At 34.1% G+C, this 22103-nt stretch overlaps 1 protein-coding gene across 6 annotated transcripts in view; it reads right to left on the reverse strand.

Annotated features, from left to right (window-relative positions):
* LOC126881184 (myosin-8-like) overlaps positions 1 to 22103 on the reverse strand; it is a 196828-nt gene that overhangs the window by 161210 nt on the left and 13515 nt on the right. For all 6 annotated transcript variants that reach the window (XM_050645285.1, XM_050645280.1, XM_050645295.1 and 3 more), the window contains exon 3: positions 13880 to 14327. In XM_050645285.1, coding sequence (XP_050501242.1) covers positions 13880 to 14327 — 448 coding nt within the window. The remainder of the gene's footprint in view (positions 1 to 13879; positions 14328 to 22103) is intronic.

Raw genomic sequence — 22103 nt, forward strand, 5'->3', positions numbered from 1 at the left:
CATGGGAACGAACGAGCAGATATGTTAGCGAAACAAGGCTCGAGAGAAACTTTTGAAGGCCCAGAACCTTTCTGTGGCATCACTAAAGATGCTATGAAAAACGAGGTTCAGAAGTGGCTGATAAAGAATCATTAAAATAAATGGAGAACCACTCAAGGGGGGCAAATCCAGACTAAAAAAATAATCAAGAATATTGATAAAAAACTCTCGAACAGTTTAATGAACCTCAATAAACGAGAGATCAAAACGGTAACTGAACTAGGTAAGGTGAATGAACCATGGTGCAGAAAGTGCGAAATGGAAGAAGAAACTGCCATACACATACTATGCCATTGCAGTGTGCTAGGTAATGCAAGGCAGGACTTCACTGGCCAAATGAGGTTTGAACCAGACGAGATCCTAAAACTACCAATAAGAAAACTGTTGACCTTCGTTGAGGCCACAGAACTTATTAAAGTTTAATGAGAAGAACAGGGTTTGGTACAAAGGTCATATGACCAAGTGCCAGAGACTAACGAGTCTCGCCTGAGTTAAGAAGAAGAAGAAGAAGAAGAAGAGAGGCCTATGTTAACGTCAGATATCGGAAACTGCAGTATTAATGTTAATATATTATCCCCAGAAATAATTACGTGGGATACAGGTTCGGCAGCTCCTAATTATAACGATGTATGTTGCTTTTGTGGGTAACGAAACGTACAGTGATGAGCTCAAATATCGAGTCCTAATTGATCTGAGGGTTCCAGAAAATTAATACAGATTTTCAACATTAGAATCGGGACAGTCAAGACAATTTCATCATATGTGTTAAATAAATTCGCGTGGTTAACTTACAGCAATAAAGATGAAGAGACTTACTGCCGTAAGTGTGTTTGTTTCGAGCCTAGGTTAAACCTAAAAGGGGAGACAAAGCATAGCGTCATTATACATCACCTGCTTACGAAGCCCCGTCCGAAATTAAAAAAAAAACTTGTGAAGTATTGAGGGGCCATTTTGATAATAATTACAATAAAACAGCTCAGTTCAAATGTAGTAACGTTAAAAACGTGTCTGAAGGTAAGGCAGAAAACGTTATGGTTCAACTGTTGTAGTAACAATGCAGTTGCAAAAACAGTAAACAAAAAGGCAAAAGGATCCTATAGGAGGGCACATAAATGATGGTGATATTGATTTGTAAATATTGAATCGTCTGAATCAATTAATAATTCAAACGAAGGGAAGTTCAGGGATATAGTTGATACAAGAGATCAAATTCTTGAAAACCATCTTAAAAATGCTCTCTGAAATTCAGTGTTTACAAGCAAAAAACTCAAAATGCTTACAAGTAAAACATTAAATTGCAATTGAAATTATCCTTTATGTTTTTCCTGGTGAAAATTATTTTAGTTTACGATATCAATAACAATGATAAGCCATACAAATGTCCATGATAAATGCCGATACGGATGTCAAGCCCAATAAATCATCCATCTTACCGGGGGCTGCCAGGCGTTTGTCGGAACTGGCTAGAACCACCAAGAACTAGCTAGCAAACTGGGACTTCTCCAAACCGACCATCTCCCTTATTATCAATACGTTCCTCCGTTCCTGACAGAATGCTTGAAAACGACAACTACAAGGTATACCGGGATCACACTGTGCTCACAGATCTATCAGTGGCACAAAATAGACAGGATGTCATACTAGTTAATAAACTTACTAAGCAAATAACACTGATCGGTGTGGCATTACCTAACAGTAGTAATTTACGTGTTAAATACAACGAACATATCGCCAAGTACAGAGATCTAGAAATACAAATCATGAGATAATAGAGAATGAAAAGTATCCAAACAATACCTGTGATTCTGTGTACTGCTAGAGTCATTTCGAAGAACCTCTTAGAGAACGTAACACCTGGGTCTTAATGAACATCTCTAGAAGACCATGCAAAAAGCGGTGCTACTCTCCACTTCTAAAGGCGCACGAAAATTTATGGGAGATACTCTGACGTACCAAGTCACCTAGGACTCGATAATACAGAAAGAGCTCAGTAGGTATCATCGATGACTCCCTGTAAGGTTTTGGTGCCCCTCTCCCCCCCACGCTATTATGAATTTCTAGATCCACGCCTGTCCGCAGATACGTATGATGGTACCAAAAACCTGAGGGTAACTATTACAATACCGTTACGGATTAGATGCGATATGCCCTTCATTACATAGAAAACTGGGATATGAAAAAAAACTATCTATCGGTCCTTCTAAAACTAAACTAGTAGCCTTTACATAAACGAGGAACTTTACTTTTGTTTTTAAACCAGGAGGACAGTGGCGACGCGTGACTTTTTCTAAAGTGTTACCAAAACCAGATATTAAATATATACCAGATATATTATATATTATCTATATATATATATAATGTATTTTATAAATATTTTTATATATACAGTGTTCCCATACATCAAAGTTTGTTCGACTAGACACCGTGAATTTTCAGCTTGCTATTAATCAACTTTTTTTGGTACGCGCGATCCAGGTCTATTATAAAAATAGATGAAATAAAATTAAAAAATTAAAAATTTAAGAAAATATATAAAGTATCTACAAACTAAAAACATATTTGTTGTTTTTAGGTAAAATATGTATTATATCACCTTTATACTTTATTAAAAAATCCAAATTGTATAATTAGTATAATAATCAGTACATTCATTTGTCATTTTTAGCCTAAAATATTAAATAATTTTTATTTTATTGATTATACACTACAATGTACTGTATAATCAATATTATTATATGTCATATTATAATAATGTTGTTGTTAATATATTTCGACAAGTAATTAAAATCGATTAATATGATTTATATAGGATAAAAAGGTATAGATATATTATCTGTATAATAAGCAAGTACAGTTACAAGTTATAAACTAATAATTAATAATGCATATTATGCAATAATCGAATCCAAAGGGCCGGTACGGTTAACTAACCGGAGTTTAATCGAGAAAATACCGGCCCTAAGAATAACAGACTTCATAAATGGAATTATAATTATTACCTATAATTATAATAATAATTAAAATTGCATTTATTAAGTCTGATATTCTTACGGTCGGTATTTTCTGTCCCGACAGACACCGGCCCTACCTAGCGTCACCAAATTAAAATTTGGTAACACCAATACGCGGTTTCAGAGCCATCGTCCCCGCAAAATTTTCAGAGACGATCCAGTCAAAGATCCTACTATCGTTGCCACTCACAGAAGTGGTAAACGGCGCGGCGCACGGTAAGGGCACAGTATAATAAATATGGAACCTCTTTATACTGTGGTAAGGGCGTACTATAATAACGTGCAACCGATTTTACATAAACTCGCTGATATTTTCGTGCGTCTAGTTGGCTATTTTACTGAATTAGGTAGATACTATTACCAAATATTTCTATTTTTAAAAAATATAAATGGAATTATTTCATAGTAGTCATAAAATATTTATTTAAAAATTTTAACTGTTACCAATGGTAACAATGGTTACATGGACGCTTCGCCAGTGCAGGAGGAATAAACTAAAAAGACAGATTCACACCCAAAAAAGTCGATAGAAAAATCACCAAATACATCTTCTTTTTTGACTGATCATGTCGGCCTTCGAAGGTACTCCATAAATATTTTTTTTGTCTTATTTTTGGCTTGAACTTATATCCATAAATATTAAATTATACTAATATGTTGCTGAAGAGTTTTAAAAACAACCGGTTTTTATATAAAAGCAGATTAAATATCTAAAAATTAAATGAAGAACTCAGAAAAAACAAAAAATCGCCAATATAACTTAATTAACCTATGAAATGCCAACAGTGTCTAAACTTCATAAATGCCACTAGTGTCAAAATTTCATGACAGTGGACAGTGCCGGTTTAACCTAACTTCGGGCCCTGGGCGCTGAATATTTAGAGGTGCTATTAATTGCTATTCGTTGTCAGATTTTTTTACAAGAAAACACATTCATGTATTTATACCCGTAAAATCCATACACAATTTTTAGCAAACAAGAAGAATAGCAAACTTAAAAATATTCCAAAAAATACATTTAAAAATGTATAAAAAAAAAACAGAAACAACAAATGACAAACAAAAAATATATTCTAAAATATACATATGACAAAAATTAGATCACTTTTTTGCTTGACTAGGCATTAGCAATCTGTCAGATAATACTATCACCATTCAGTTGCTCCAGATCTTCATTTTCTATAATACAATAGTTATATGCGTCTAGATTTTCTTGACCCAAATTTGGCGTTCAATATAATTTTATTCTTTTTAAAGCCGAAAAAGGCCGCTCGCCTGATGCAGTAGAAGTTGGTATCGTGAAATAAACTTGCAGTAAAGGTAAAATATTGAGAAATGTTGCCTTTACAATATTTACATCCTGTTTATTCAACAATGTTTATTCAACTTTTGGCATAATGTTATAGAATGGGTAATTTCATTATGCAAGTTCTCTTTGGTTTCATCAACATATTTTTTATATTTCACATATAAAGTATTAATTGACGTCTTGACTGCTTCTTTATCTAACGTAGAAAATCATCTAACAGCTGATGTAACATCTTTGTAGCATATCGCACACCTAGTTCAATTGTGCCACAACTGCAAAAAATTCGAATTTTGGGTTAAGGCTGTAAAATATTGCCTATATAATGGCCCATCTAATGCAATACAGCCTGAACTAAAATATTGTTTTGGATAAGTATAAAGTAAGTTACTTCGGTATTTCACTGTAGGGTTTTTGGAGGTTTTGAAAATGCAATATGGCCATAACTGGGAGATATGCCGATAATATACACTGCCACAATACAACCGATGTAATTAAATACGTTCAATACGGCCAACTGCAAAAATCAAGAGAGATGTGGCGATAATATACACTGCCACAATACAACCGATATAATTCAATACGGCCACAACTGCAAAAATCAATTGATTTTTTCATTATATTGCCGCCGTATCTCCTAGGTATCGTTTTATAAATGACTTTCTTCACAATGCAATATCGCCATAACTATCAAAATAATAATTATAATTATCAAAATAATTTTATTTTTAATAAATTGTAATAAGATCCAGCCAATAAGTGTATAATTTGCTACCTAGTAATTTTGAAGCCAGTCATTCTCAAAATAAATTATTTACAGGGCATAACGTGTTTACTACAGAACGTTCTGCTCATTTCTCGAGAATATTGTGTTTTGCACTTGTGGCACTATTGAACTAGGTGCGCGATATATCATCGTCTTCGCAAAAAAATATTTTTGGCTTCTAGTTCAATTTCGCTTGACATATTTCTTACGTCTCCAACAAATCTCAAAATAGATGTCATTATTTCTACTCCAATTGACACGTTTAAGTCCACAGTTTCTTCACGTTCACGTATTGCTTTTGCATAATTGCTAATTTTTCGTCTCTGTTATTGATTAACTGGAAGAAACAGGTTTGATGGATACCTAGTTTTTAACTAAAGCATAGCATTTACAGCGTCAAAAGTTTTTACAAGCTTTGATTTCTTACTTCCAAGAATTCATTGCAAATTTGGTGAGACAGATAGCTAACTGAACCTTTTCATTTATTCGCATTTTGTTGTAAATACTCAGCTAAGAAGTAGTCAAATTTAGCCTAGTATACAAGACAACTTAAGTAATTTCCTTTATGATGACTCGTTAAATCCTCATTGGATCATCGGAATGCTAGTCCTTGAGAAGCAACTCATTTATTAGGGACAACAACTCTTCTTAGGACGTTTATCCAATAGTCAGCTTCGCATTTTACTTGCTCTTTCAAGGCAGCGTCTATAACTCCAATCAATGATGAACTTGTTATTAATGTACCTAACCATAGAGTTAAGATGTAATTTACTTTCTTCGTGAGATTTGAGCAAAATATTCAAATGTTTCCAGTGGGTCCATCCAAACTCAGTTAAACTATTTTTTCAAATGAAAATAATTTGCACGGGTAACAATAAACAGCTTTAACACTTGCGTCGTATATTAGCCAATCTCTCTTTTCTTTGCCTCCACTGGGTTTTCCTCTATAAATGTTGCTTTTATTTAATCTTCTATAATAAGCTTTTTCTTTATCTTCAAACATTTTTTTACAATGTTCTAAGGAATCACTTTTTTGTTTAAAAGTTTACAGTTTTTATAAAGTCATCAGTCTTAAAATCAGACCATTTAGAAAACGCATGTATTTCGTCGTATTTTTTTCTATTTTGGAAAATACGTAGATTATTTAGAGGACTTTACTTTTTTATTAGTAAAAGGTCCTTACAGTCCTTACAGGCCCCTCCGGGGCTTGGGCCCCTGGGCGCCCGCCCCAAGCGCCCAGTGCATAAAACGGCACTGACAGTGGAGTAAACTTGCCTGAGGTTGGACCAATTACAAACAAGCATTACGGCGCGGTAAATTTGAATTACTCCTCCTGGGTTAAAAGCTGAGTATAGACTGAGTGAGCTGAAATTATTTGGAGAGAAACTAGAAATAACAAAAAATGAGGTAGTTCAAGTATCAAGTATCTAGGTTAATTGGAGCATTCATATTAACAGCATATAGGCGAGGGAATAAAGCAGTACACTTCTAACTTTTTTAAAGTAAGACGGATTGTTATGAAACCTTTTGCATTCGATTCGGGAGAGCTTTAGGAAAATTCTTGACCGCTTGGCATGAGGGACAAATAAAAACTGTATTGTTGTAGGCGGAAAATGCATTTTCCAAAGTGCATAGGTATTAAAGTGTTCAAAAAATAAAAATTTACAACTCGGAAAATAATCATGGAAATAAGTTCAATTTGCGTACTCGTTGGGTTTTGAGGTAGCTGAACAGGAATATACATAGGGTCGGCGAAGCTGGTGCCCGGTATTTACGTCGTATTCTAGACTTTTATGGAAATTCGTTATTAAAATAGTTGAAAATTATTATATCGGAATTTTTGATCTTGTTAAACATGAATATTGCATCGAAGGTGCTGTACGTGGCAGGGGAGCAGGGGGCTAGTTGTAGCATTTTTCATAAAATCAAATATATCTTGACAGCTATTTTCCCAATGATCACTAATTAAACACTAAACGCTAGTTTAACTCTTTCTGAATAAAATTGAACTGAAAAAAGTTAAGAAGACTGTTATTTTTTAATCAACTAGCATTTTACCAAAAAAAGTGCATTGTTACAACTTACCCCGCGCTTGGGGCTAGTTGTAACATCTATTGAGGCAGGTTGTAACATTACGAAAATTCGAATTTTTTGGAATATTTCGAAGAAAATACCAACGTTGGTCCTGTTGAAAGATGTTGCTCGACTTAATGTGGCTTCTGGTGTCCTTAAATATAAATGTAGATTTCTACGCATAAAATTTTGGACCCAATCTGGACCAACTGTACAGGGCCGTCTTAACCCGGGGGTGCAAGGGGTGCGAGGCACCCGGGCGCCAAGTCCAAGGGGCGCAAGCTGAAAACTTGCTAGGCTCAAACTTGCGCTTTTTGTCCTTAAAAAAACTACAAATAACAAAAACATACAAGTCCACTTTCGATATTTTTTACAAAGGCTATTAATGCTTACTATACCTACGATATGGAAATGAAATATGAAACCCATTTAGATTATTCCGACAATAATTTCAAAAAGGTGACGAGTATACTATTTTGACCAATATTGAATGTCGAGTGACAATGAATCACTTGTAAGATTTGAAATGTTGAGGGAACATAATTATAATTTTTCTTTCATGGAAAGTATATTGTTTTGGAGAAACTCCGAAGAAAACTTAAAAAACAACACAGTGTTTAAATTTACAAAAAAAAATCTAGCGCTTAGAAATAGATCTGATATAGATGGTGAAGATCTATTCCATGAGAATTGTTACTAATATTTTTTTAAAATATAGACACAACTCCACTCAATATTTTAAGTTATATCTAAAATAATTTACTCTCCGCTTTCCTAAATATGTCTACATGTCTAAAGATATATTTAACACTTCCAGATAAATAGCTGAAGGAGAAAGGTATTTTTCTAAACTTAAATTGATCAAAAATAATTGGCTTTAATAAGTACCTATAGAAAAGCAAGTAAAGATAGATATCACCGAAGCAATAAAAACTTTTGCCGACTTAAAAGCTAGAAAAGTTGACTTTGATAGACTTTAAAAATATGGTATAGTTTATAAGATTGATCTTTTTTGAATACTGAAACCATGTTTTTTAATATACAAGGTGGGCCAAAGAAAACAGCCCACCTCGATATTTGGCAGTAGTTATTAGATTTTAAGGAAATGCAGAAATATTTCGATTGTTATTGTTATATTGCAATTTTTGGCATATACTTCATACTGGTGACGTCATCCATCTGAGCGTGATGACGTAATCGATGTTTTAATGGGAATAGGAGTCATGTGGTAGTTCATTTGAAAGGGTGTTCAATTTTCTATTCAGGAATATATAGATTAATATCATTATTTATACAGGGTGGCCAAAAAAATAATTTTTTAATTAAATTAATTGACGCAAAAAGAATGTGTGTAATTTATTTAACTCAAAATACATTGTCCTGCTGTCAGAAAATGGAAAAAAATGTTTATTTCACAAATAAATATTTCTTTTCGTTTAAATGAAATACAAACAGCTTCCCATCTACCTCTTGGCAGTTTGAACATTTAATTTAAGCGGAAAGCAATGATTATTTGCCAAATAAACATGCTTTTCTATTTTCTGACAGCACTAGAATGTATTTTAAGTAAAATAAATTACATAGATTCTTCTTTTTCTGCCAGTTAATTTAATTCAAAAATTATTTTTTTGTCCAACCCTGCATAAATAAAGATATTAATGTTTATATTGCTGAATAGAGAATTGAACATCTTTTCAAATGAGCTACCACACACGAGCCCTATTCCCATTTAAAAAAAATCGTCGATTACGTCATCATGGCCAGATGGATGACGTCACTAGTATGAAATGCATATAAAAATTGTAATTTAAAAATAAAAATTGACCTGTTTCGGCATTTCCTTAAAATCTAATAAATACTGCCAAATATCGAGGTGAACTGTTTTCTTTGGCTCACCCTGTATAAATAAAACAAGCAAACATAATTAGTTTTAATTTTACCGTACCTATAACCAATATAATCTTCTGACAAAAGGGGGCGCAAAGATGAGTCTTGCACCCCGGCGCTGTGTATGGTTAAGACGGCCCTGCAACTGTATAATTTTGATACCAAGAAGAAGAAAGTTGCTTAGCACTGAGTTTCACAGCATATTGGTAACGCAGTTTCCGCATCTTCATGGGAATTAGTCCAAAATATACTTCGGTGCACTTCAGAATATATGAAGCCATTTTACTTTCTTCTTCGGCTGTAAAAACTATCCCTGGTTTAGTACAGCCCACTTGTAGACTCTTAATGTTTTTCTTTTTTTCTATATCGTTATAAAGATACATGACACAGTCCGTGCTGTTCTACTTGCTTGCTTTATACTACATTGATTATCTAAAATTTCCGCTGAACCTAACTCGTAGACTGCACTTCCTGGCTTTGAGTTGCCCTTTCTGATTTTCTTTTATGTTGTCTCGTTCTGGACTATTACTAAACTAAATAATACTTTTTTATATTGTAGATAATAAATTTAGTAAGATTCAGCGCAATTGGTAACATGTTACAACAAGCCCCAACGTTTTCTTACAACATACCCCGTAGCACACTTTTGTATATTTATTAAAATAACTGTAAAAATATCTTGCTAATCGTAAAATCGTTAAGCAACTTCAAAGTATAACTAAATTTAGAAAAGAAAATAAATGAACACCGAAAGATTCATTTCCGTTTAAAACAATAGCGATAACCAAAATTTTATGAGAGTCAAATTTTAAATTACCTCATCCAAATGAAGCACTGCACAAAACTACTATTTGCAACTATCGGAGGATGGCTGGCTAGACGGTGTCACTTGCAGGGCGATAAGAGAATAAGATTGAGTAAGCTAAATTAGTTAAAAACGGTCAAATAACCTATGAAAAAGCCGTGTTACTACTTATCCCTGTTACAACAAGCCCCTTGTTCCCCTACCTGGTGCCCGGTATCTACGTCGTATCCTGGAGTTTTATGGAAATTTATTATAAAAATCGTTGAAACTTGTTATCCCGGAGTTTTTGAGGTCGCTAAACACGAATATTGCATCAAAGATGCTGTACGATGTACCTAATGGCCGGTATTTATGTTATTTCCTGGAGTTTTATGGAAATTCGTTATGAAAATACAGTAAAACCTCCATTAACCGAAATAATTGGGGGGAGGCCATTTCGGATAACAAGAATTTCGGTTAAAAATAACATTGTTTTTTGTATTCTTCTTGTATTCGTAGTATTCTTGCTCAAGGTTGGTATAAAAACGTACTATGAGGTGATTTCGTAATGTCCCAGCTAACAGTGTTCGTATATATAACGTCAAACAAACGTCAACATTTTGGGAGAAGTTACGTCAAAAGTTACATAAAATTTTACCTAAAATATACGTATAAAAGTCACAGCGATGTTACGTAACATTTTTACGTTATTTCTACGTAACCTTTTTAACGTCACAAAAACGTCACTTTTTAGGAGAATTTTCGGTATAAATGATATTTATAAATAGGACTTAAAATTATTGTGTAAATAAAACCACATACATGATGCTGACACATTTATTAAATATTTGAAATAAACATTTATTATATATTTGACTTTTATGTGAGAGAAAGAGACAAAATTATTAATAGCTACTTTATATTACAATATATACATAAACATACCCTTGAAGTAATCTTCATTCTAAAACTGCACACTTTCATATAAGGACTAGGCTGCTTCCCCATTTTTAGAAGATATTTCCAAACCTTTCGTTTTTCAACTAAACTGTCATTGAATAGAATTCTATTTTGTTTATCCTATTTAGGGAAAGAATGAAACGATAAATTATTATTAGGTACGCTTTATCCAAGAATCACATTGAGGCACACAACAATAATAATTCGATTTGACTATAGTATTTTTACTACAAAAACGTTATTACGTAGGTCAAAATTTTTGACGTAAGAGAACTGTCAAAACATTAGAATGTGACTTTTCATTATTGCTATGTTTATTATAAACACGGCAATAATGAAAAGTCACATTCTAATGTTTTGACAGTTCTCTTACGTCAAAAATTTTGACCTACGTAATAACGTTTTTGTAGTAAAAATACTATACGTGTCTATACCTACCAAAAAGCCACGTGTTAGAGACGAATAAATTCATACGCATTAAAACCTACCAAAGAGCCACGTTTCAGAAACGAATAAATATACATACGTATAATATACTTATTAAAATTTCGTATCAGTAACGTCATTTTTTGTTAGATGTTACGTAACAATACAAAAAAACCTAAATTTAACGTTAGTGTAACGTTATCTTGCTAGCTGGGGTTTTGTATATTTAATTGCGTTTTTTAGTTGTATAAAAGCAATGTTGACGATGTTGACAAATTAATACCGAATTGTTTCCGTTTTGCGATAAAAATATACTTTTTCTTTTTATTGACGAAATTATTGAAGCTCTCAGCCGTTTCGGTTAAACGAGGTTTCGGTTAAAAAGGTCTCGGTTAACGGAGGTTTTACTGTAGTTGAAATTTATTATCTCGAGGTTTTTGAGATTTTGTGGACACGAATATTGCATCGAAGATGTTGGACGAAGTACCTGGTGCCCGGCGTCTACGTCATCTCTTACAGTGTTAAGGAGATAAATTTTTATAACGAATTTTCATAAAATTCCAGGAGATGACGTAGATACCGGGCACCAGGTACCTTGTATAGCATCGCCGAAGCAATATTCCTATTCAGCGACCTCAAAAACCTCGGGATAACAAATCTCGGTGCTTTTCATACTTAATTTCCATAAAAATCCAGAAGACGACGCAGATACCGGGCACCATGTACCTCTTATAGTGTCGCCGACCTGAATTTCGTATTCAGCGACCTCACATCCGCCGAGTATGAAGACTGAACTCATTTCTATGAATTATTTTTTGAGGAGTTTGAGATGCACTTTGGAAAATTCATTTTCCGCCTACAATAACGAAATTTTCATTTGTCCTTCATGCCAAGTGGTCAAGAATTTTCCTGAAGCTCTCCCGAATCGAATGCAAAATGTTGTACGGACCGCGGGCCAACTCCGGCCCGCCGAGGGTCTATCGACATGGATAGTATACATTTAGCTTTAACACAAAATAGTTATTTTCCTAACAAGTGCAGAAAGTCATCACTCGACTGCAGTTTGCCGAACGACGCGAAGCGGGAGTTCGGCAAGCAGTCGAGTGAGGAAAAGAGACTTTCTGCAAGAGTTAGGAACAATATTTTTTCTACTTTCAAGAGTCTTTAAAAAATGACCAAATCTTAATAAATTAATTTAATTAATATTTATTAGCTTATGAGTGTCTCGAGGTAACGCTGTCAAGTTTTTTAGTTTTATCTAATTTTGACTTTTTGATATCACTCAGAAATCTAAACAAATAGTTTTTTTGCAAAAAAATGGTGAAAATCAACATATTTATTATTGTTAAACAAAAAATAAGCTTAAAACAAAAATATCTTGACAGCATTACCTCATGGAATGGCTAAGGAAAATATATACAAAATTCCAGGTGAGTTGGTCAAGTAGTTTTTGAGTTACAATATCTACAGCTTGAAAAAGCAGTTTTGAGAAAAACGCGTTTAAAGTATTCTAAACTTTTATTTTCAATTTCTTTTTTGTCTGTCAAATGGTAAAGAGATGCACACCGAAATATGTTTTTAAATCGCGGAGTAATTTACAAAAGAAAATAAGAGCAGCTGTTGACCGTTTCCCACTACACTCAAGCGCGTTGGCACGAACTTGCTATAAAACGAGTAGAAGGTGGGGAGGTAGGGAGATAGTGTTAAATAGCCCTAGCTTCGACTCGATTTGCAGCAGGTTCGCGCCAGCACGCTTGAACGTAGTGAACAACGGTCAACAGCTGTTTTTATTTTCTTTTGTAAATTACTCTGCGATTCAAAAAATATTTCGGTGTGCATCATATTACGATTTGAAAGACAAAAAAGAAATTGAAAATAAAAGTTAACAATACTTTAAACGCGTTTTCCTCAAAGCTCCTTCTTTCAAAAGCTGTAGACATTATAACTCAAAAACTACTTTACCGAACCACCTGGAATTTTGTATATATTTTCTTTAGATATTCCTCAAGGTATAGCTGTCGAGATATTTTTTGTTGTGTGCTTATTTTTTGTTTAACAATAATAAATATGTTAATTTTCGCCCTTTTTCCAAAAAAAATTCGTTGTTTTGACTTCTGAGTGGTACGAAAAAGTCAAAATTAGATAAAATTAAAAAAAATTGAAAGCTTTACCTCGAGAAAGTCATAAGCGAATAACATCTTTTTCAATTTATTGTTTACCATGATTCAATGATGAGTTCTGATGTCCACCGCAAAATTTATTATATTTTGAGGTGTCTTCTAAAAATTTGCCACCGTTGGCTTATTTTTCATTATTTTTCCTTGAATTTTTTCTTGAATAATCTATGAATTGTACTGAATATGCTTATTTAATTTAAAAATAAAATTATTCTACCATACTTTCAAAAAAATGTGTTGGGAATATTGATTTCAACCCCTTCCGGCCCCCCTTTAAGGGTAGCTATGACACGATTTTGATAGGCAACCCATGCTAGAAATATTTTTCTATGCATGAAATTTAATAAAAAAAAATGTTTCATCCGGCAAGCAGATGGGTACATTTTGACCTATTCGGATCTTAGACTATTTGTCGAGGCAGTAAGCTAAATAAAAAAATAGAGAACTTACCAGAATAAGGTATTAATTTAATTTCTTCCAAACACACATTCTTTCCGAATTCTTCTAGTTTCTTCTTGATATGTACCAAACTTTGATAGAGATCAAGCACTGGTTTCTGTTTTTCTATTAAATCTTTATGCAAAAGTGATAATCTTTTCTTTTTATTCAAAAACTGAATTTCTAACGTGTGTTTGCTAATATTTTGTGTCGGACCCTTTAATAATCCGGAATTTGGCTTGGAAAGTTTACCGGTGTTAGATTTGACAGTCTGACTTGATAGTTTGGCTGAAGGAGTTGCCTTGGCTGGCTTAATAACCGGCAGCGGAATACTAGATGACACTGTTGGTTTCTTTACAGCAGATTTTTTTCGTGGGGTGACTTCTTTTTTAGAAGCTAAAACGGACGAGGTTTTTCTAGCCGAATAGCTGCTTGCTGGATTACTATTACCACTGACAGACTGAAATAATAAGACTTCTTGTAAAATGACATTGATAACTCTTGGGTCTAAAGAATTGGGTGTAAAATGGTAAATAAAGTGAGTATTATTTACTTTAACTAACACCAATAATTTTATAATTACAATATAATTTAGCATTATTCTTAGGTGTTTTATTTATACCGGGTGTTTCATTTAGAAACGGCAATACCTAAATGTTGAATAGAGGTCACTTAAGCGATTATAGATGTACCACATTTATTAGCTCTAACGGTTTGTGTAACCGAGTTACAGGGTGTGACCGATTTTGCTTTTTTTGATATTTGGTAAGAAAAATCCAGTTCCGGGTTAACAAAAGAATATAAAGTAATTATTATGACCTTGAAACAATACCCTGTATATTGAAATTTTCAAAATCCGTTTGTATATCAAGTTTTAAAAAGAGTACAGAAAACTAAGTTTAATGGGTCGCTTTAATTTTTTGCGCAGACAATTTTAATGGTTTTAATTTTGAAATTACTTTGAAATGTTTAATAACTTTGAGATTAAAAGATTATTAATAACCTGTAATAATAAATTATTGAAGTTAATGAATTAGTAGTCATTTTAAAAATACTTGATAGGTACTTATTTACTACACTCTCTCAATGAAGCACTCTGTATATAATCGAGTCCTCAGTTCTGAGTAATTCAAGTGACAGAATAATGTCAAAAAATCGTATGTTTCATATTTTTTTTGGAAATTTCATAGAGATGCAGAAGTTCGAAGCCATCCAGAGAATAATAAACATAGGGAAAGGCTGCTTCTTTAAAACCTCATTTTTACTGTCTGTCAGAATGCAACACAAAATGTAGAATCCTAGAAGAATATTCCTTAGAGCCCAAAACCTATTCACTAGTATTCAAATCCTGAGAAAACTAATAAGTATTTTTGAAAATTTTAAACGCAGGACGAAAGATTAAATTATTACCGAAGGCCGAAAGTCCCTTAGAATAACCAAGAAGTTTCTTTTGAATGAGATATTTGAAATTAAAAATCACACTAAATTTTTTTCGACCCTGTAACTTATTAAAATAAGCATAATAGAAGTTTTTAGAGACTCTCGGCCCTCGGTAAAAATGCAATCTTTCATTCTGCGTTTAATTAAGTTACGTAGTGTTTTTCACTAGGAAAGTTTTGGGGTAGTTCTGATTTCTTTCATATTTTAGTACTTATAATTCTCTACAAATACCACTATTTAGGTTTTTTTAGACGAGTCGTACGGTCTAAAGTATTAGTTGAAAATGGGCATTTTTCAGCGGTCTCTGCAAAACCCACTTTTTAGGCGGGGGTAATGTTAAAAATATATTCGTCTATAAAAAAAAGAGGGAATGGTTGTCAGGGAAACGAGTCAACATTAAATTTTGGAAAATGACGAAAGCTTTTTATTGAATTATTTACATGCGGTTTTTTATACGACAGCACACACCACCGCATACGAGTGCAAAATCAAAAACGCACCAAAACTTGTTAGTGGAAATGAATGGCACCGCACAAACAAATACGGAACTTGTCCCAAGTACCTGTGCGTCTGCGCTCCCAGTTATTTTGTTGTTTTTAACGATTTCTACAAGTTGTCTTTACTTGTGGTGTTAAAAATGGCTTCTGACGTGTGTTTTATTTGTGATAAAGTACTGGATAATGATGTTGAAGAGGTGACGACGGTGCGGAAAAAAGGTTTGAAAACATTTATTTAGTCGAACAAGAAGAGGAAGGATGATCATCACGTTCAGCTAAGTAAAAAAACTACAGTTGAGGTTCATGAGAAATGTCGTAAAATATATTTTTTCTGAAACCAGGGAAAGGAAAGGTTTCGCAAAGCCTCAACAACCCTCATCTGGCTGCTGAGAAAACAATAATGGGCCATATTATCGTAGTAAGCACTCTTTTAATGTAATGACGTTGTGTATTAAAGGAGGTTAAATAAATAAATAAATATATTATTCCTACATGCGATGAGTGGTTGTAATAATACTTCTGTATTGTTTAATTAGGGGAAACTGAAATTTCTTAAAGTTCTGCAGAAGAAAACAGACTGGCAACCAACCACTGGGGCTTTCAAAGACCGTAATGCACATCAAGATGAGATTGTCAGAGCAGGAAACATGTTTCTCATAGCTCTATATGGAAAAAAGGAGACCAGTCTGAACAATTTGAGATACAGACAATACGTACCTTCATCATACAAAAATAAGAAACATTGCCTCATTATCCCCTACTGAAGCTGCTGCAAGAGAGCATTAACTGTGAGTGTACTATCAGGTGCAGCAGTGGTTATCATTATTTCAAATCACGTGAGTGGGGGTGGAAGAAAACTACTAGTGGTCTCCTGCCAGTGCCAACCACTTTGGATGCCACACCAAACTCAATACTTCGGTATATTTCATGTAAATGTAAAAAAGGCTGCCAACGAAATTGTGAATGCAGGACCTCCCTTTTTCCCTAATTTGCACATCATGCGAAGGACTGTGTGATAACGTTGAACCCACGGAAGACAGTTTTGACATAGACTTAGAAGAAACTGAAAAAAGAGACAGACGTATGTAGAATCTCACAAGTTATTTTGTAGTCATTCATCTCTCCTTGATATATGATCACAAGTCAGTATCTGACCACCTCTTTTATTTTCCAGGAAACGACTGATGATGACAATTTAGCAATCAGACCCTGATCCAGGACCCGATGCCATCGAAGAACCTCAGCACAATGCGAAAGGTATGTTTAATCTCACAATCTATTTTGCAATCCTCATCTCTCCTTTAGAACTGACACCACCACTTTTATTTTCCAGAACAAGCAGAATCTTAGGTATCGGGACCCATCGCCACCGGAGAAACACAGCCAGGACCTTCTAAAAGACAACGGCCCACATAATTATGTATTATACAACATTTTGTATTATAATTTGTAATATTAATAATCACGATATTTTAAGATATACTTTGTTAGAGTTTTACCTTTTGTGATACTGAATTTGTACAATTTCGACATTTTTTTTATTTTTAATTATTATTTGTACAGATAACTAGGAGAAGGTTACACGTCAGAAATAAAGTAAAACGTTTGTTGATTCGTGATGCATTCAATAAAAAAAATTAATTTAATTAGGTACATTTTTCCATAACGTATTTTTTTAATTTTCATTTCAAGTTCTGTTTTTCTTTCAAACTTAATTTTGGAAAAATATTTTTTTTGTTTTCTGTTGTGATTTTCAATTTAAGAATAAATATTCGCTTTATTTTGACATGTATTGCTTAATTTCGCCAATAAGTACTTGCATAAAAATTATATTTAAGAAATATTATTGACAAACGTTATTTAGTATTGTTAAAAGAACCCCAGTTTACAAAAGAATCTTATTTTATTATTATGAAATAAATATAAGCAATTAAAATCTGCAAATTCTTTCAACGGGCGGAATCGGTTGTGACGTCAGACAGTTTGTTGGTCGTCCCTATAAACGGATGAAAGCGATAAGTATTTCAAGGCTGCAACGGTATATTATAAATAACAAGTGATGAAATCATAAGGAATAATAAAATCGTAAAGAATTATTATTAAAAACATAAGGTTCTTTGTAATACTATAGTAAATACAGTGGAACCTCGATTATCCGTCAGGGCACCGGACCGAGGGTATGACAGATAATCGAAAAGACGGTTAACAGAACATTACAAAAAATAAAAATTTATAGTACATATAACTCTCAAATTGTATTTGTATATTTTATTTGACAATATAAGAGGAATTTATGTTAGTACACTACAGGTTTTATTGTTACTTCACATTTTGCAACGGCTGAATTTCTTAATCCTCGTAAGGTGGTGCGGGGTGCAGCTGCACCCCAGACCTCGTTTTTCTCACCTATCTTTTTGAATATTTTTTTTTTATTTTTGCCCATTTTTTTATTCGCATTAAATTCAATTCTAAACGCATTTCACCCATTACAGCATTTAAAACTCTTTGCGTTTACATGTTTTTTTTTTGGAAAACTGATTGTAAGGTGCAAATGATGAAAATTTCATTATGAATTAGACGTTTCTGCTGTTCCACCTGGAACTAACAGAGCTATGGGACAATGTCAGTGTTATTTATCTCAGAGAAAAAAGACCGAAAGTCCCGGCATAACTGTATTGTTTATAAAAACTTTGTGTTGCTCACAATATGAAAAATTTCATGTGTTTGTCTTGCAGCGATAATATTGTTTTTTTTAAGAAGAAATGAGTACTTTGTTTGTAAAATTATGTTTCATAATATTATGAAAAACAAGTCCTAATTATCTTTCAAATCAATTCCCCAAACGTTCACATATATAAAAAAAAATGGATATAAGGATGGGGTGCAAATGCACCCCGCACCGTTGTTTACGTAAGAATCTAAGCACCGCCTTACAAGGGTTATTAGACGTAAAATCATCAAATCTAATAATTGTTGTGCCGTGCGTGTTTATTTTCGACCTGTGATTCTAAAAATAGAACTCTAAAAGCACGGTATCATTTCTATGGTACTAAAGCAAAACCCCATATGTCAAAAATTATCGATTTTTCGTTTATAATGCCAATATGTACATTAAACGATGAAGAATATGATAACAAAACCCAACATGGCTAAACGCATCCATGTAACCAGTAGATGATAAAAATAGTTACCGATATGTCCACTATTACAACAACACCGCGAACTTTTAAACTCATCTGCTGCAAAATCACGTTTTTTGACATATCGGGTTTTGCCTTAGCACCACAGATTTTATCATTACCTATTTAAATTGAAATTTAATCCAGAGCCCTGAATAGGAACAACAATTATTTACATAAAAAATGCGGTGGTGGCATAACTGCACGTGTACATTTCAACGAATTTCGTTTGGCTTATCGCAATGCTCAAACAAAATGAATAATTGATGACTAAATTTTTACTTATGTAGTCAATATAACTTATGTATGGACCCTGAAGGTTAAGAGAGGTGACGGTTAATAGAAAGACGGATAATCGAGGTTCCACTGTACCTATTATATTGTATATTGCATTAATATAATATATTATATTATTACATAATTACATTATATTATTATTGCATTGTGTAGCAAAGAAGTGAACATAAAATAAGTACTTATATTATGTAGATGAAAATAGAGTCTGATTTTTATACTCACATTAAAATGATCCTAACATACGTGAGGATAAAAAGAAATTATACACTAACAAAATCTAACCTTCAAAACCCTATGTTTTTAATTCTACGAACTGTCAATTTTAAATACAAACAATCTTAAACTTAAAATCTTAAAGTGTTGCCAATTCGTTGTTTTCTTCTCTTGGAAGGAGCAGCGAGACGTCGCATAGCGTGCCGCACTGTTCGTGTTGGATAGCTGGCGATCACAACTTTAAATGTTCATTGTAAATTAAATATTGCGATTTGAGGGTTGATATTTGGTATGTGTTGTTTCTATATGTAGACAAATATAATAGTCTAAGAGCTGAGAGCGGATTTTGTGCGTGATAAGTAATATGGAAAAACTATACGGGGATATGTTGAATTAGTTGTGTACATGACTTTCACCAACGGCCGGAAACCAGAGTTGGGGCCGAGGGTAGTTATAAGGGGTCAAAGTCATTTTATTATTTTTTTTATGACGCTCATGATCGAGATAGTGCACCAAAATTTGGGAATAAGTAGGTCATGACGTACCTAAGTAAAATCTATAGGGGCTCAACGCTGCGTTGAGCCCAACAAAGGGGTGGGGGTAGAGGTGAATATAAAAAATATAAGGGGTTTTTTGCGACGTTCGTGATTGAGATAGTGCACCAAAATTTGGGTATAAGTAGACCATGACATAAATAATTATAATCCCCAGAGCCGGAAACCAGAGTGGGGAAGGAAGGTAGTTATAAGGGGTCAAAATTCCGTTTTTTATTATTTTTTTTGTGACGGTCATGATCGAGATAGCGCGCCAAAATTTGGGAATAAGTAGGTCATGACGTAACTTTGTAAAATCTCCAGGAGTGGAACGCTACGTGGCCGACAAAGGGGTGGGGCAGGGGTGAATATAAAAAAATGTAAGGGGTTTTTTTGCGACGTTCGTGATTGAGATAGTGCACCAAAATTTGGGAATAAGTTGACCATGACATAAGTAAGTAATATCCCCAGAGGCGGAAACCAGAGTGGCGGACGAGGGTAGTTGTAAGGGGTAAAAGTCGCGGTTTTTATTATTTTTTTTTGTGGCGCTCATGATGGAGATAGTGCACCAAAATTTGGGAGTAAGTAGCTTATGACGTAACTAAGTAAAATCTTCAGGGGCAAAACGCTGCTTGGGGTACAAAGGGGTGGTAGGCAGGGGTGAGTATAAAAATATATGGGGGTTTTTTTGCCGTTCGTGATCGACATAGTGCACCAAAATTTGGGAATAAGTAGATCATGACATTACTAAGTAAAATCTCCAGAAGCGGAACGCTGCGTGGGGGACAAATGTTGTGCCGGGTCACAAAAAAAATAATACACACTGCGACTTTGACCCCTTAAAACTACCCTCATCCCCAACTCTGGTTTTCGGCTCTGGGGATTTTACTTAGCTAAATCATGGTCTACTTATTCCCAAGTTTTGGTGCACTATCACAATCTAGCACGTCGCAACAAACCCCTTATATTTTTTATATTCACACCTACCCCCACCCCTTTATCGGCCACACAGCGTTCCACCCCTGGAAACTGTATTTAGTTACCTCATGACCTACTTATTCCCAAATTTTGGTACACTATCTCGATCATGAGCGTCACAAAAATAATAATAAAAACTGTGATTTTGACCCCTTATAACTACCCTCATGCCCAACTCTGGTTTCCGGCTCTGAGGATTTTACTTAGTTATGTCATGGTCTACTTATTCCCAAGTTTTGGTGCACTATCACAATCTAGCACGTCGCAACAAACCCCTTATATTTTTTATATTCACACCTACCCCCACCCCTTTGTCAGCCACACAGAGTTTCACCCCTGGAGACTGTATTTAGTTACCTCATGACCTATTTATTCCCAAATTTTGGTACACTCTGTCAATCACGAACGTCGCAAAAAAACCCCTTATATTTTTTGTATTCACCCCTGCCCTACCCCTTCGTCGGCCACGCAGCGTCCCACCCCTGGAGATTTTACTTAGTTACGTCATGACCTACTTATTCCCAAATTTTGATGCACTCCCTCGATCATGAGCTTCACAAAAAAAATAAAAAATAAAAACGGCGACTTTGACCCCTTATAACTATCCTCATCCCCAACTCTGGTTTCCGGCTCTGGGGATTTTACTTAGTGATGTCATGATCTACTTATTTTCAAATTTTGGTCCACTATCTCAATCACGAACGTCGCAAAAAACCCTTTATATTTTTTATATTCACCCCCACCCCCACCCCTTTGTCGGCCACGCAGCGTTCCACCCCTAGAGATTTTACTTAGTTACGTCATGACCTACTTATTCCCAAATTTTGGTGCACTAACTCGATCATGAGCGTCATAAAAAAAATAATAAAATCCGCGACTTTGACCCCTTATAACTACCCTCGGCCCCAACTCTGGTTTCCGGTCGTTGGTGAAAGTGATGTACACAACTAATTCAACATATCCCCGTATAGTTTTTCCATATTACTTATCACGCACAAAATCGGCTTCTATCTCTCCGACTATAATAAATATATAAATAAAAAAATGTCAAGTTCTCTATTGCGCTAACAATATTTTGGAAAACTTAGAATTTTCTGTG

Source organism: Diabrotica virgifera, chromosome 1 (genome assembly GCF_917563875.1).
Source record: "Diabrotica virgifera virgifera chromosome 1, PGI_DIABVI_V3a".
In the NCBI taxonomy this organism is placed as follows: Eukaryota; Metazoa; Arthropoda; class Insecta; order Coleoptera; family Chrysomelidae; genus Diabrotica; species Diabrotica virgifera.